Below are 17,047 nucleotides of genomic sequence, written 5' to 3' on the forward strand. Positions count from 1 at the left end.
CAATAAAACAGCTTAAGACAGAGGCAAGAAAGACTGTTTTTAGGATGAAGAAAGAGAAATGGATAGACAGGGGAAGAGAACGTAGAAGAGCAGCTATGATTTAGAGCAAGTTCAGTGTACGGTACCATAGATAAATATAGCACCCGGTTGTTGAGTGTGCTAACTTAAGCCTTACTTTGACAAAAGAAGGCTTCTTTTTGGTTACCTATGTAATATCTAATACAGAATAGGCCATATTCTTATTCTTACTTTAATACCGATGGATCCAGAGGGCATCTGTGCCAGGTCGTAAACCAAGTTAGACTTGGCTGACTGGACATAGGGGTCTGAAAATGCCCTGCCATGGAATCGCTTGAAGCCCTGCACCGTGTTCTGACAGTTGGTCACCACCTGCACATGATGAAGACATGATTAAATTAAATAAAGTTACCAGTTTCCAATTTCTTGCATTTAATTACAAGGAACTCTAGGGATGTTAACAGGGCAACTGTATTGATCTTACCTGGCTCTTTGCAGCTGCTCCTATAGATCGATTCCGTGGGCCAAATGATACGAATGACCTGGAAAACAAACAACAATGTTTTGCTACAACGCACATGCTAATACGAGCAACCTGCCTAAATTTATTGTATTGTCCACCTAAATCTGAACACACCCTATAATCAAGACAGATTTACTGTGGCAGTTATTATATGATGTCATGCCTACACATGACATGACATTTCATTGCTCAACCCACAGAAAACTGGACAGACCATTTCCCATGTCTGCAGCAACACTAAAGTAAAACCCAATGTGTAATATGAGCTTTCTTAACAACATTTCCTACAAACAGTAGCTACTGTAAAAGTGAAATCTTCCACAAATGTAGAAAAGTATCCTTTAACCTCTGACAGATTGTAACCTTTTTTCATATAAAGCTTTATTGAAACCAGGATTGAGGCTGGGATGTAGGCTCGTTACGACATTGTTACAATATCCATCACTCTCAGTTCAGGAAGTACTGTATAAACACAGTGAAGTGGTGTGGCTAGTCCACTTGTATCCCAGTATGGGGGAAACTACAAAAATTGATTCTTAGATGCATCACAATTCTCTCTAGAAAGATTTGATGCTCGATTTTGATAAGTTAATAACTGATTATTTAATAAAAATAAAAAACATCAGCTTAGAATTTAAGCAAGAGTGGAGAAAAAAAAACACAAAAATGGCCAAAAGGAATTAAAAATATAAGTTTCCTATATACACATGATCTTATATGACATACAGAAAATAATTTGGCAAAATAGAAAAAGGCTGTTTATCTACCTTATCACATTACATCTGACCACCTCATGTTTCATGTTCTAAGAAGCCAATTCTTCACATTTAAACATGACTGGGCCTCCGACATGGCGGATTACTGTGAGAGAAGGTGACTTTAACAAACATGTTTAAGGCTTAAGCATGGAATGACTACAAAATAAAAACCACAGTAGACAAAACTACTGTTTTTTTTTAAAATCATTAAAAGTTCTGTGTGACAAATACTGTATGTGTCAAAATCTAACAAAGTCAAAAATCTAACAAAAAATTGTTGCATCGAGAATCGGTTTAGAATCAAATCGTTGGCGAATCGGAATCAAAAGGTACCCAGAGATCCCCCCCCCCCCATACTCATCACTGTTTGATTAATAGATCATATTATTTTGATGAAATATATCAGTATCACAACATACCAGAGGCCAGACTGATGCATTAAAATTGCATATTTGATTTGACCAATAGGCAAAACTACAGATATAATATTAAAACACTCTTCACTATTTTGTTTCTGTAATTAGCAAGTTTCTTTCTATTTTTCAAATCTGTTTAAAAATACTACTTGAAAACATGAAAGTTACTTTTCAATATAAGGCCTGAATTGATTCTCATAATCGCAATCAAAACCTACAAGGCTTTAAAACCTAAAATCAATGAAAAAAACAATATATCTGATAGGGATGTGCAAAACATCTATTTGTATTCGAATCACAATTCAACCTCTACTGATTCAACATCTTTCCATATAGTTCAAAAAAATCAATTCATATATATTTATGATTATTATATTTTTTTTTTGAAATTGTATTTCTATTGCAATCACATGATAGATAGATACTTGATTGATACCAAGGGGAAATTCAAGGTCCCAGTAGCTTCCAGACATCTCACACGATATACACATCATAAAGGATGTTAAAATAACAAATCCCAAAAATAATATGGATATGAATATACACAGACAGACAGACAGACAGACAGACAGACAGACATGCATGCATGCATACATACATACGAAAAGTAACTATATTAACATTCTGTGAATCTTTGTTTTTTTAAATCGAGAAACGTTTTCGAATGAAAAATCGATAGAGAATAGAACTGTCACATTTTCTAAATCGTACACCCCTAATATCTGATGAGGTAACAACACAACACCTCAAGAGATATTACATTTTAAATACAGGATTTACAGCCTACTAATTTGTTATAAGTAGTGATAGTCTCAACTCATTAACAAAGCTAAATAGCACATGCACACATGACAACACCTTACAAACGACGCCAATACAACTTGAAATAAATTAGGATTTGCCGTGTCGGCCGAATGAGCCAAACTTCAACGACACAACAACACCTTAATTCTTTAAAAAATGTATAGCTTAGTATAGTTAAAATCATGGAAATTATTTTTCATGAAATACTGTTAAAATAAACTGTAACGTGATATATTTAGAACAAAACTTGCTAGAATATTCTAGAATATGTTGTATGAATCCAACAAGCGGTTGGCTGCTGTCGTCATCGATAAGAACATAATGCAAGGCGCACAGTTTGCCGCACGGGGGACACCGGTTGGGTCGGAGCATTCGCCTTCAAGACATGAACAACATTGTTAAGAAAGGGACAAAACACCGCCCGCACGTGTTCGTCGTGGGCAAAAGAAGCACGTTTTCAAACTATACAATAACGGTCATCAAAACCATAGCTAGACCGTTAAAGAAACTCAAAACAGTAGGCTTAGCTAACGAGAGAGCTAACTAACAGGGGTTCCATGGTTGGTGGGAGAACGAGCTTTGTAACGTAATGTTAAGGATTATTTCTAGATGGTTCCACGATGCGCAGCACAATATTTGCATCAGAAGTCCAAGAAATAATACCTGTATTGTAGTTACTTACGGTGTGCATCTGTCGCTGTACTCGTTAGCGACAGTCTCGATCCCTCCGGCTCGGGCTACAGCTACATAGCAGCTTTGAAAGCCCAAGTCAAATCCCACCACTGACATCTTCAGCGATACGACTGTCTTCTCGTTGTCTACAGCTCTACTTACAGAAATAAAAACAAACGTTTAGCTTTAAACGGATGTAAAAAAGCAGGTGAAGTAGTTGTGTTGCACTGTTAAGTCTGGCTACTTATAGTCATAATCCACACCACTATTACCGGTGTCTCTGCTCTGTGTTGGCAGGCTGCAGCAGCAAGGTGGTCTAACTGACTTCGCGCCGGGAGTCATCGCGAGATCTGTGTAGTCGATAGCTCTGGACCTTTCTAGAACCATGTGGAAATGTTCTCCAGTACTTTCTTTATTGGGATAAATATCCTTACATTCCTTACTATTGAGCTGTCATTTCGTGGTTTAAGATTCACTATGAATGCAAATTGCATCAAGAAACTATAGACTGATTGTTTTTATCATGCCTGGGATGGGATCAACTAGGTGGGAAAACAAAAATAGACTGTGCTGCACGAGGGCGTTGAAAGTATGAAGTCATATACAAGCCTACCACAGTTTAAACACGAGTGAACAAACCACAGCTACACACTGCATTGTCACAATTTTGTAACTTTTGTAATTGGCTATGCTTTTCTACATTGTTGTAGTTTGCAACAATGTGAGCAACACAGAGGCACCGAAATAGGCTATCACCCCACTAAAACACTGCACTCCCGGAATTCGGAGTTACTTGTGGTTCCTCTCCAAATATAATATTCTATATTATTCTGAAATATAAAATATGCTGTTATCATTACTGCATGCTATTATTATTGCTACTGTTCACCATATCATTCCATTATACCCATTGCTAAAATTATTTTTAGTAATTTCTATTGTAATTGTGGATGCTGTGCATCTCTCTCTCTCACCCCCAATAAGTAATTGTTTATTTGAGTTTAAGCCACCTTTGTATATTAAGCAAAATGTGAATGATATGCAACACTTTAGATACCCGTTTTTTGTTTTTTTTAATTATAAAACATTGGCCTATAACATGCTTTGTTGGTGGGATTAGAATACGTTTTAAGAACCCATGGAAAAGAATTAATTGAGAGACGATGATATGTCCCTGCACCTCTGACATAAAGTAACTCCACGCGGTTGTAAAGTTGAATGGTGGGTGGGAGCACTGTGTTGCTTACACAGATGCACAGCACAGCATCTGAAAATATGTAATTAAAGCCAAGAGACAAAAATGATTTGTATGCTCAATTAAGATAGTAATGCTTAATACCTGCTTTTAAGGAAGATTTATTTTTTTGTAATGTAAATCAATAAAAGAAAACATTTAGATTATTATTATTACTATTATTAATAGTGTTAGATTTTTCATGTTTGCATTGTAATGAAATCAAAGCAATAATAATTAAATTCAAACAGGATCAAAAGAATAAGGCTGAATCCCATTTCCCCGTCTTACCCCTACCCCTTGGCCCTTACCCCTACCCCTTGGCCCTTGAAGGGGGTAGTGGTAAGGGGTGAAAACATACCCCTATGAAATGGGACACCACTTGGTGACTTCACCATACAGTATTGATCACAAACTTCCAAGATGCCGTCTCTGTCTGTTGATTGTGTGGGTTTGAACAGTGTGTGTTATATATTTTATAGTTATTTTAGGTTCACTTTGGTAGTGCAGAGGCAGATGTTCTTATCTGTGTAGTACTTAGGTCTGTTTGCAATACAAATGTGTATACACATGCATCATGTGTACATATACATACATATACAACATCTGTTTCAGTTATCACCGTTTTGAATGTCATTGATGTTCACAAAAACATTTTGTTGACAAATATCTGTCTTTATTGGTGATAAATTGAACATAACAGGTATGCCATTCACCATACAGCATACTTATTTTCCAAGCGGTCCACCGGAAGGGGAGGGACTTCGCCTTTTTTATGGTTGCCGGAAATAGGTACTGGTACGAAATCAATGAAGAAGAAAAAGTAAACTGCAACATGGCGACTCCCATGCATAGAATAATAGCTAGACGGCAGGCGTAAGTATAATTCACATAACTAGATACAACTGACCCGTTTTCATCGTTTTGTGAATATGGCGGTCTTTTAAACACAAATAACGTTGACCTCATCGTGCTTGGTGTTAGATGTAGGAAGTAAATTACGAACCCAGCATGACTGATAAAAAGAGCACAAATGCGCCGCGGTCTTTCTCTACAACACAGAACGATTATTGACTGTTTTCTGTCGTCAAACATGTATCAGTATTTAAATCGTAGTACAAAAAATAGTACAACATATGTCAAGTAACAATTTTAATTGCGTGTAAGATATACAGTGTCGACTAAAATATTTGTTATGACTTGTTATATCGACATAAATCCCATGTGTGATGTTCAGCATGGTGGCCAAATGGTTAGCACTGTGAACTCACAGCAAGACCGTAGGATAGGACCTTCCAACAGTTTTACCAGCTTAAAGAAAGATTGAAGATTAAAGATCTCATTACATGGTGCTCTTTGCATGCTTTTATTTAGACCTTAGGGGTATCCTAATACTGTAGTATCTTATATCTGTAGTATCTAGTGCCTTTCCCAAAATTCAGCCTCGATGCAGAATTACAGCACTAAAGTCAGTTCCACAATGAGCTTTCCTTAAGACGTGCCCTTTCTGAATCAATAGCTTTTTGGGGTGGTGGGCGGGGGGCAAGGTGGAGGCTTGTGGGGTGGCCTTGACCAACTGCGACTTTGCTCGTTTGAAAGCCATGATGTCTCTCTCTCATGGGTGGTGTCTGTGCACGATCCTACCTTTTAAGGCATACTTTCTTGATCCTGCAAGGGTAATTTACTCTGTTGTTAGATATACACACATTATACACAGGCCCGAAATACACACATTATCCCAGGTCCTATAAATGCGCTAATGGAGAGAAGTCGAAGTGACGGGGCGGCCCATGACAGATGCCCCGATCAGTTGGGGGGGGGGGGGGGGGGGGGGGGGGTTTAGTGAGTTGCTCAAGGGCACATTGGCTGGCCCAGGAGGTGAACTGGCACCTCTCAAGCTACCAGTCCACAATCCATACTTGGTCTGCATGGTGACCCTCCGGTTCCAAACCCAAGTCCCTACAGACTGAGCTGATGCCACTGCCAAAAGGATTTAAAGCTGTACTTTGGCGAAAAGTACTTTTTTGACCCATAAACTGATAACAAGGAAATCTAGCTGCAACCCTGAAATGTTTTTCTTTATAGCTGTGTCATCGTCTATCCTCATTCTGATTTGTCTGTTTTATTTTGTGCAGAGAGGCTAACAAACAACATGTGCGTTGCCAGAAGTGTTTGGAGATGGGACACTGGACCTACGAATGCACAGGGAAGCGGAAATATGTGCACAGGCCGTCAAGAACAGTTGAAATGAAAAAGAAACTCAAGGAGAATGAAAACCAACCCCTCAGCATCACCGGGTAAGGCTTCTCCATCAGTGCACTACTAGTGACAAAAAGGCAGGTTGTCGCTGATTCTGGTTTATACTACTACAACACTGGAGTGAAATCAGGAGTATTTCAGACTTGTTAAAGGAATCTGGAGATGTTTTATTGTCTTACTGGCTATGCTGTGGTTGCATGTGCACCCAATAGTGTTTAGGTGAGTGTGGGATGTGCTAAACTCAGCACAGAGCGGCTGCAAAATAAACAAGCGCATGAGAATGAACTCAGATTTAACAGATAGTCTTTACAGTAGCTATCTCAATTTACCAGGCAGAGATCAGAGTAGCATACAACAATAGTCCTCGTAAATCCACCAAATTTAAAATTCCAACACAAAGAAAGCGGAAGGAAATGGAAAATGCATACATCCAGTGCAATTTTTTTCACTAAGGCTCTTGCTTTCATTCTCTTTACAGACCAGGAACAGAAGGCTCCAATGAGAAGAAAATGAAAAAGAAGTAAGTAGGATATATATTGAACCATGGTGTGACAGTGTTATATGTTTTGGCTACCAACAATATATATATTTTGATGTGAAATAATTACTAGTGGTGCACAATTTGTATAAAATATACTTAAACATATTTAAATAAAAGACAATAACAGTTTGTTTTTTCCCTTTTGGCCTAAGTATACTTTTACACTACTGTTAAATTTTTGGTGGTAAGTTTTTCGGTTGTATAAAAAAAAGATTTCTAAAGGTCTGAACCATTTTGACATTGTCCATGTGAGAGTAAATTCATGTTTGAATTGTTGTGAGAATCTGCCTAGAAAAGGATGTCTGGATGACACTGCGATCAAGTGGTGTTTATGGACGGGTGATGGCATGACCTTTGCAGCATTGCTGTTCAGCTCTTGATTCAAGGCCCAAACTGTAGAGGTCTATCTGAAAATAGTTGATAGAAGTGTGAGGTAACAGCTCCATCTAGTGGAGACTATTGATGACTGTGAGACACTTCTTTAAAATGCTCCTATTATGCCAGACGTTGTACCAGAATAGGTTTAGACTGTTTTGTTTTCAAAAAACACCCCATTTTTGTCATACTTCACATTGCTGCAGCACCTCTTCTCATCACGTTTGTTGCACTCTCTGTTTTAACTACAGAGTGAGACATCTCACTTCTGTTCCATCTTTGTTGGGAGTCGCACATGTGCAGTACCAAGATAAGTACTACCGGCTAGTCAGAAGCAGAGTATGAGGGGAGCATTAAAACGTGTGTTACAAAGTGACGCAAAATGAGGCGCGTTTGTCGCGGAAGTAAAAGCATTGCGAGACTATAGACCGGCAGTTAAACAATTCTACTATTGAATCATATTACAATCGTGATAGCCTCTTATCCAGTGCTTTCAATGTCTGCCTCTAAAAATCACAAATTGTTTGTACATTTCTTAAAAAGGTCAAGTGTGCTGATATTAATCAATTTTATAATAGGATAAACAGTGGTACGTAAAAGTTGCTTGGTTATCCTCCGTTTTTTGTTGTTTTACTGATTTATTGTGCCCCAGTAGCCAGCAAGCACGATACCAGGCCCGTGAAACTGAAACAGCTCAATGAAATTCAGCCATCATTCATTTAATTTTTAACACCTTTGCTCTTTCACCTTTTGACATTTCAGAATGTCTTCCAGAAAAAGCCTGTACTTTTAAACCCCTCCCCACCCTTCTCGATAGCTCTTCCAGCATCTGGGCACTATTTTTTTAATTTGTGTATTTACAATTCCCAAATGAATCCGTTTTGTAGGCCGTTTTCACAGCAGACATTTTGACTTGGCGTAGCAGGGAAAGCCCAGGTGGAACTAATAACCTTAACGATGGCTTAGTTCCCCGCAGTTATTGCAGTGCTATGCAGCAATTAATAATGGTATAAGCTACACCTGTGTTTGCCATTAAACGATTTCTGCTATGACAAAGGACCTGTTCAACTTTAACTCACATTTCTCCCCTGGACATGTGCCGCCACCTCCCCCAGAACACCGACTTAAATCATAACAGGTTGAAAATTGGACTTTTGGCTATTGACTATAAAAATAACACAAAATTATTACAGCACAGGTCTTTAACATGTTATAGGCCCAGGACCGCTATATTTCTCTACAGATTTTTTTAATTTTTGGGGAGAAAATAATAATTTTCACTCTGAAGATCTGTATTGCAGTTTGGACTTTGTAGACAAGGTTAGGGTTGTTGTGTTGTATGTAGTTGCTTTATTTGTTTTAGTGTGCCAGGCCATGCTTGGTCTAAGATAAGATAATAAGATAATTTGTTTATTAGTCCCCAATGGGGAAATTACTGCACTACACTCTGTGTACACACTTTTTGTTAGTACTCACACGCAGGCCTGAAATACACACACATGCTCAGGACCTATACATGCACTATACATGGAGAGATGTCAGAGTGAGTGGGCTGCCAGCTGAACCAGCGCCCTGAGCGGTCGGGGGGGTACGGTGCCTTGCTCAAGAGCACCTGGCAGTGCCCAGGAGGTGAACTGGCATCTCTCCAGCCACCAATCCACGCTCCCAACTTTTTGGGTCCATACGGGGATTTGAACCAGTGACCCTCCGGTTCCCAACCGAACTCCCTATGGACTGAGCTACTGCCACCCAAAGGGGGAGGGGCATATGCTCTGAGCCGCACGGACCGCTCCAGAAAATCATGTACACCACAAGCAATAACACTTTTTAACATGTCATCACTGGGTGCTAGATAACACTTTTGGACACCACACTACTGCACTAATGGACCTGCACAATTGGTTTATTTACATCTAGCATACATTTTAACATTTTAGCATATTATTTAAGCAGTTGCACATTTTTGTTTCCCCATCCTGTACATATTCAAATATTTGTTCTTTTTACTTTACTCATATTATTTCATGTACATTGTATGTATGTATATTTTTCGTAGTATTTCATTTATATTCTGTGCTTTGTGACTGATTTTGCTGCTGTAACACCAGAATTTCCCGTTTTTCTTGGGCTCAATAAACATTTATCTATCTATCTATCTATCTATCAGAGGGTGGTGACTGTGGAAAGTGGTGTGTCAAACATTACATCAATGACTGTTAATCACTCCCTAACTCTCTGATGAATCCCTGTTGGGCGAGACTAATATGATTTATTTTTTTTTGTTTGGTGTGATTACACTTTCTTCAAAGAAGAAAAACAACTAAACAAATACCTTGCAGATTGGGACTTGTAACATCATAGACATTTAATTTACTTTCAAGACAAAAGAGCATTGTTATCCTCTCTTCTTTGCGTAGTGAAACTACAACAGGCAGTATCAGAATCAATAACAGAATCAGAATAGGATTTATTACTAAGTAAGTAACTGCTACAGTTTGGGACCTTTTTTTATAACAATTCACACTGTTGTGTATTCATGTTATTCCTTTGTGTTCTGCCACTTTCTCTCAGGGCTAAAGATGGTAGCGGCAGCAGCAGTGATTCAGATGGCTCCTCAAGTGACTCATCGTCAGACAGCAGTGACTCCTCCAGCTCCTCTTCAGATGACAGCGACAGCAGCAGTGACAGCGACGATGACAGCTCTTCCTCCACTTCCTCTTCTTCCTCCTCTTCATCCTCGGACAGCTCAGACTCAGAAAGCAGCAGCGATTCAGATCAAGGACCTCCAAGGAAGAAGAAAAAGAAGAAATAAATAAATATTTTTGAATAAGTGGGTTTTCTTGTTTGTTTCCCTAAGTAAATTTTAGCTTTCCTCCTAATTCATTTTAGTTGGCTGGAATGGTAGGACACGTTTTAGAGCTTTGAAACTGCTTGTACAGTACAACACACAAAATAATTAGAGAGAAAGGAATATTTTGGTTTGGCCATTGTGTCCTGTTCTGTATTAAAAACACATATCCTGTTACTTTTATTAATGTGATATTTTGTCAAGTTCATAGCTCTAGTGAGGATGTGAATTCAAAATATCTGAGGAAACTAATGCGCTTATTCATGTTGAATTTGTGATTTTATACAAAAGTATATTTTTAGTCAAACTTAAACTGTACAGCCCACAACCTCAATAAAGCCGTGTCATATCTGGAAACAAAAAGAGACACTGATGTGAGACCTTTTTGAATGATACAGAATAAAAGTTAATTAAATTTTGAATTAGTTTGAAGTGAGGTCATGTTGGTTTAGAACTGCAGTTGCTTGTTCCACAGTAAAATAAAATTTGGTGTGTTTTTGAGGTTCTTGCATATTTGCTATTGTAAAAGGTTTTATTTTGCTAAAGAGAAACAATGTCTTTACATAGATGCATTTAAGAATAAAATGGAAATGCATTGTCTTTTTTTGTTAACTAATTTGCTAATTAGGATGTTTTCAAAGACGGCATCTCACTGTGCTGGGCAATGTTTTATTTGCATTCATGAGTTTATGTTGCCTCTTCAACTACTAGACCCTGGATGATGGTGACAATATGTGATGATGATATGATGAAGTCGGGTGCGGCTGTCTATACAACTGTCCAAAATGTCAAAGCATTCGTGCAGCTTAAGCAACTTAAAATACAAATGATTATTAATGCGGTGGGCTTAAATTATCTATTTCTTAATGTGCTTTATCAAACGTTTTGGGGAATAGCTTATTAATAGTTTATTTTGAAGAAATTAGATCTTAAGAATTCCAAGACCGTAATCTAATTATTCATCGCAACTCGTAAATATGAGTTGTTGCACCTTAAAGCACAAAACGTTATGTTGCTGGCAGACTCTAAGCACCACGGAAAACCATAAACAAAGAGACATGGAACAAAAGTATTAATCAGAACATTTGTATATTTGAAATAAGACAGGGAGCAATTAAACGCGCTCCTTATTTCCGTCCTGACAATTAAATCTGCAACCTGTGCGTCACACAAATGTTGCATTCACTACGTGGGAATTACCTTATAAAATGAGGTAATTCCCACGTTTGAGGGGAAAAAACGCCGGACATGCGCCCTCTTGTATGCCTCTATGGTATAAAACCTGATAAAGGGTGCCTTTGCAGTAAAGGAAACATGATAGGTGCCCTCTTGAGGTGCCCTTCCATTAGAGAAAACATGATTCTTAGGGTGCTCTTCGGGTAGAGAAAATGTGTGTTTTCTGTTCGCGGGTGCCACAGTATTTAATAATTAGTCTTGTATACAGTCTACGGTGCCACACTGCATGCAGCTGGTTCCCTTTTTATTTATTTTGTTGCCCCTGCCTTTTAGACAGCCTGGGTCCGCCACTGATCCGCTGTCAAAATAAAATATTCTCTCAAGTTGTATATACCACATGAGCTACAATCCGTGTTATTTTCAAGTTTCCCATCGTCCGTAGTGATCCAAACGTATCTATTTTCCATGTAACTTTTACAAAAAAGAACTTTTCTATCACGTTTGCTTGGTTAGGGGATTGGCTTTAGATATTCCCTACAGCAAGTGAAGGCAGCACCGCTTGCTGCCATCCATGCATCCAGTCCTATCTGTGGTACCTGCTGGCTGCTTAACTTAGCTAGCAGCCTTACCTATCAGTCACTTATGTTCAGGGATAATAAAATGAACGACAAACAAAATGAATTTATTTCGTTTTCCACTCGATTCGCATTTGCGTGTTAAGGAAAAGATGGATGCCACCCATTCGGTTTTAGTATTTTAGCTGTTACAGCGTTTTGCTGGGTCCATTTTGCGTGTAACTGGAAAAGACAAAGAGAAAAGAGCTTTCCAATAACGTTAGCTAGAATGGTTTGGGCCTAAAAAGAAGACAAGAGGTAAGGATGGTGAATATGTCAAAATGCGTTATTTGGTGATTAACTATAATAAGTGGTTATCTGACATTTTGAGAGAATGTTAATTTGTGTTTCCGCTGAAATTTTCAATGGTTTCATAGCTAGCTACCAGTTAGCCTAGCCTCAAACGCTAGCTGCTAGTAGATTTGGCTAGCTAACATAACGTTAATGCTAAAGCGTAGATACAGGTAGCTAGCTAGCCCTAGGTAGCGTGTTAGCTTTTGCTCCACGGGCGGACATTTAAACGAGAGCTACTTTTGAGTTCCGATTACGGAAAACATTTTAGCTAGTTTTCAGTTCTAATTACGGCAAACATTGAATGATGAAATGATGATAACGCTAAATGTTATTTGTATTCGTGTTGTTGCTTCCCGTTCTCGAAAAGTAAGACAAATATCGTGATGATAGTGATCATGTTTTTGTTCGTGCAATGTTGGCTAACAGGTCATGACGTCTGATGTTTGTGTTGTCTCTGTTTTGCCTCGGTTAACATACCTTTAGTCAGCTAGCTAATTTTAATACGTTCTCGACACGGCGTTAATTATTTGACATGTGTTAAGTGCAAACGATAAACCGAAACTGCTTGTAGTTTGTTATGCATATCACTCATCCACTTCAGCTTCATGATTAAACTGTAACGTTAGATGAACTCTTAAAGTTAAAATATTGACAACGATTTTTTTAATGCTTGGCGTTTCTCTGCTGTAAAAAGGACAATTTAACTAATCCTAGGCCCATAACAGTCTTCGGTTTTCAAACAGTGACAAGCAAAAACTTTTGGTTACTTGTCCTGTTCGCATCTGCATATCGTAGCCTGCATTTATTAAATTGCATGGCTCTAAGTGCCACTCCTAGCTGTCTAAAGTTATAATCCTAATGATTTAAAGTTACTGTTAAATATGAAGGCAACAAAATAGCTTATATGTCTAGCTTTGGTCTAGCAAAAGCACAGCTGATGTGCTTTTCTAGGAAGCCATTTTACGTGCCACAGTTGGGGGAAGGGCCAGAAAATGCATCATAAGTCCACAGTTAAGCAAGCGAGTAAGTTACAATTAGGAATCTCGCTACTACATGTTTATAGTAAGGTATACCTGGCACTTGATGACAAGGACATAGCAAACAACTTGGTTTTCCTGATTGACACATCATGGGTGGGGGAGGCCTAAGGTCATGAACTCATTTATGGCATGTTAGTTGTGAGCTAGCACGTTTGTAGTCAGGTGGACATGCAGGAGTGATGATACTGCTGTTTTGTTTAATGATTTAAGCAAGAGAAAACAGCAACCCTTCCCTTTTGACAGCGACTCAAGACAGGCAGTATTGACCAGGCATATTACTCAAAGAAATTGCCAAGTAAACTTAAGTTCTGAATACACTAATGGATACCAGCTCAGTCTGAGTAAGCATGATGGGTGTAAAACATGTTAAATATTACAATTTTCATTATTAAAGCACATGTAAACGTCTTAACTAAACTGTAGTTTGTGACACAGATGGCAAACTTACTGTTTGACGATATATTCCATTTTAATCGACTCCCATGTTTAGCGGGGGGAAAAGGCACCTTAATGCCTTTTGTTAAACTTACATGAAGGGTGTAACGTGATAGCAATATTTCAGAAAACTTTAATTGAAACCAATGATGTGGTAAGAGCTGTTTCGATTATTAATCAGGCTATGCTACAGGAATGGATGAGATGACCAAATATAAAATAACATTAACATCTGATATTGTTCACTCCTCTTTGTGAACAAATGTTTTTTATTTTCATTCTACAAATTTAAGAAAAATCACAAACAAAACCACAGTCAAAAAACGTGTCCCAGGGCCAAAACAAACCGAGAGAAAAGATTGGGGGTGGCACAAAAAGAGCGCCACAGAAAGAGCGACGTCCACAGCTTACAAACAATACATGCAGAAACAGACATACATAAACAGACGCGCGCGCGCACACACACACACAAACAAACACAAGACAGGGGACCAATCACACATGATAATATTTAATCATAAAGCCGTTTTCACATATGAACTCAGGAAAATGTCACTCACAGACCAGCCACATTCTCACTTAATGGAAATGCTCTTGTTTAGGCAGGGTGTGGCACTGGGTAGGAGGCATGGGGGTCACCTTGCTGGTTCGCAATTTGTTCAACAACCGAGTCTCTTGCTGCTCCTTGAATTTGTCTGATTGTGGCATCGGCGCTTACTGACAGAAGTTCTTTAATTTCATCAGTTAGGCTTTAAAGTTTTGGTTGCCTCATTGTATGAATCACCCTTCTTATTCACCCTCGGATGTTTGTTTTGTTTCCCCGTTTTTGGCGAGGCTCGTGATAGAAATGTCATCACTATGCCACTCGCTGGCTGTGAATTCACCACACAGTAAGCAGCTCAATTTACACATTCGCTCCATCAGAGATTACACGGTCTTTGTATCCAGGAGCTGTCTGATGTCTGAACCAACTGATTCGGGTATTTGCGTTCTCACATACAGCTCCACCGAGTAATGTCCAGAAAATTCGGTTTGCGGTGCATGTGGGAATGGGGCTTAAGTTACTTCTATCTCCCCCAGATGCTCTCTAATTTACAGAAATGTGGCCTGGATTGATTTAACGTGAACAAATTCCTCGGTAGTAGAGACGGGATTAGGTTGGTATACAACCCTAAACTTTAGCGTTTCAGATGCATGTCGTTTTAAACTATTAAAACAAAAGATCATGTTGCATCCTGTTTTTTTACGACGTTGAACAGAGAGATGAGGCAGAAGCATGTGACTGCAAGATCACATGACCCAGGTGATGACATTTTTGGTTAGGGTTAGCACAGAAGCACCTAGCCAACATGAGACATGTGTCTGCCTACATTTAGGTAACTACTAATGTCAGTTTCTTTTAAGAAACCAAAGTAAACAACCTAAATTGAAATACTGTTTTAGTGTTTGTAACAAAAGTCCATATTCAAACTAATGTGGTCCATGTAAACGTGGTCAGTGAATCATAGCAGAAAAATGTTTTTGCTCCCTGTGACGCAGCTCACTGAAATTCTCTTCACTTCCTGTTTAGGTTTTGCTCTGTGGCTTCAGTATAACAGTTTCCTCTGTAGCCAAGCTAAGGGCACATCGTGCAAATGTTCTGTTGAGATGTTGTGTGATTTTTTTGTCCATTCCAGACAGAGGAGTGGGTGCATGTTTTCTTTGGCTGTGACACATCTATTGTATATTGCAGTAGTAGTATTAGTAGTACAGTGTGGTTTTTCAGAAAAGGAGAAATACCTAGTTCCAGACTAGGACAACAAGTAATTGTACAGGATTGTCGGGCTGCCCTCTCAAAACAGAGTGGTCGTTGTCCGAATTAATCACATGCTTTACAACATTTCTTTATCACCTCCATCTCCCTTTTGGTTATTGAAATGAATTTCATATGCAAAATCAAAAAGGAATCCTAGCAATCATCTGGTTTGTTTATGTGCAGATGCTACTGCATTTAGGCAGTTATATCCTTTTCGTTAACCCTACCCAAAGCAAGAGCTAATTGTGTCTTCAGCTAAGACCTATATGTTTAGAATCAAATCGTATTTCCTTTTAAAATTAGAAGCTTGTTGAAAGTAAGTCGTTTGAAGGTTCTTCCAGAATCTGCCAGTTTAATTAGCCCAAATCTAATCAGAAATCAGTAGCTCTTTTTTTATCCCCCAGTACTGTTGCTCACACAGCAGAAAAATATACTACTCACTGTGTCCTGACCTGATACACGTGTTCTTCAGCTTTTATTCTCTAGGATGTGAGTTAAGCTCTCGTGTGGTTATAGAGTCCAGTGGAGGTGAAGCTCATTAAGGCCCTTTTATTTTCACACATCTTTGCTGTGAGATACTGCACTATAACATTGGTCTGGGAATTATACCATCAGTCTTGGAATAGTGTAACAGTAAAAATTCTGATAAAGGCAATGGAATTCAATGGCATGACATTTTCCACAGCAGGGTAAGTGCTCTGCAGGCAATGAAATATGGATCAGAAACATAAACAGTAAAAATCCCAGTTAGTGAGGTGGATCCATAAGAGTTCAAAGGAGAACATAAAACAGTATTGATTTGTCTGATACATAGATACAACTTTTTGTAGTAAGTGATTAAAAATAAACAAGTATTGCTAACCTAGACCTCTGCACAGGAACCTGCACAAGACCCTAGTTTATGAATCATACTATTTAATCTTTCATCAACTGGTCTCTTCATTCACGCTCACAATTGGCCACAGCATGTACCAAAGCTCATGCTCTGCTGAGTGCGTAGGTTTATTTAGAGGATGAGAGTAGTACGCTATATGTTAACATGTTTCTATTTGTAGACAGGCAGATACTCCAGTGTCAAATTGATCCAAGACTGCTCTCTGAGGAATAAGATTGCAACTTAAATCCCTATGATGACTCAATAGGGTTGGACTTTTCTTTTTATCACGTGACAAATAGCAATGACTGGATGTTGGTCTGTTTAAGTTGAATGGTGTCTTCTGTTTTAATAGTCATATTTCAGCTGGG

General features: G+C 38.6%; 3 protein-coding genes across 10 annotated transcripts in view; 2 read left to right on the plus strand and 1 right to left on the minus strand.

Annotated features, from left to right (window-relative positions):
* hspa4a (heat shock protein 4a) overlaps positions 1 to 11,453 on the minus strand; it is a 28,775-nt gene extending 17,322 nt beyond the window's left edge. Inside the window, exons 1-4 of one of the 2 annotated variants that reach the window (XM_034891102.1) lie at positions 11,450 to 11,453; positions 3,202 to 3,345; positions 503 to 560; positions 250 to 390 (exon numbers count right to left, since the gene is read on the minus strand). In XM_034891102.1, the coding sequence (XP_034746993.1) occupies positions 250 to 390; positions 503 to 560; positions 3,202 to 3,308 (306 nt within the window). In that variant the 5' untranslated portion in view covers positions 3,309 to 3,345; positions 11,450 to 11,453. Of the gene's footprint in view, positions 1 to 249; positions 391 to 502; positions 561 to 3,201; positions 3,346 to 3,463; positions 3,494 to 11,449 lie in introns of those variants that run through there. The other variant, XM_034891101.1, reaches the window with a different exon arrangement.
* On the plus strand, positions 5,194 to 10,867 carry zcchc10 (zinc finger, CCHC domain containing 10). Its single transcript, XM_034891103.1, has 4 exons — positions 5,194 to 5,301; positions 6,561 to 6,722; positions 7,163 to 7,204; positions 10,172 to 10,867. Exons 1-4 carry the CDS (start codon positions 5,201 to 5,203, stop codon positions 10,410 to 10,412), a joined length of 546 nt encoding a protein of 181 aa, XP_034746994.1. The 5' UTR covers positions 5,194 to 5,200; the 3' UTR covers positions 10,413 to 10,867.
* Positions 11,454 to 12,175: 722 nt separating the features above from the next.
* aff4 (AF4/FMR2 family, member 4) overlaps positions 12,176 to 17,047 on the plus strand; it is a 35,098-nt gene continuing 30,226 nt past the window's right edge. For 4 of the 7 annotated variants that reach the window (XM_034891091.1, XM_034891099.1, XM_034891096.1 and 1 more), the window contains exon 1: positions 12,177 to 12,496. Coding sequence is in view for 1 of the 7 variants with exons in the window: in XM_034891095.1 (XP_034746986.1) it covers positions 15,302 to 15,310 (9 nt within the window). In the remaining 6 variants the exon portion in view is untranslated. Of the gene's footprint in view, positions 12,497 to 15,254; positions 15,311 to 17,047 lie in introns of those variants that run through there. The other 3 variants (XM_034891092.1, XM_034891093.1, XM_034891095.1) reach the window with 3 other exon arrangements.

Source organism: Etheostoma cragini, chromosome 13 (assembly GCF_013103735.1).
Source record: "Etheostoma cragini isolate CJK2018 chromosome 13, CSU_Ecrag_1.0, whole genome shotgun sequence".
Classification (NCBI taxonomy): domain Eukaryota; kingdom Metazoa; phylum Chordata; class Actinopteri; order Perciformes; family Percidae; genus Etheostoma; species Etheostoma cragini.

Bases quoted from the DNA above. Each gene is read 5' to 3' on its own strand.
- zcchc10 (XM_034891103.1), top strand. From the start codon at position 5,201: ATGGTTGCCGGAAATAGGTACTGGTACGAAATCAATGAAGAAGAAAAA. The intron at 5,302-6,560 runs GTAAGTATAATT...TATTTTGTGCAG, and splicing joins ATAATAGCTAGACGGCAGGC to AGAGGCTAACAAACAACATG. The intron at 7,205-10,171 runs GTAAGTAGGATA...ACTTTCTCTCAG, and splicing joins GAGAAGAAAATGAAAAAGAA to GGCTAAAGATGGTAGCGGCA.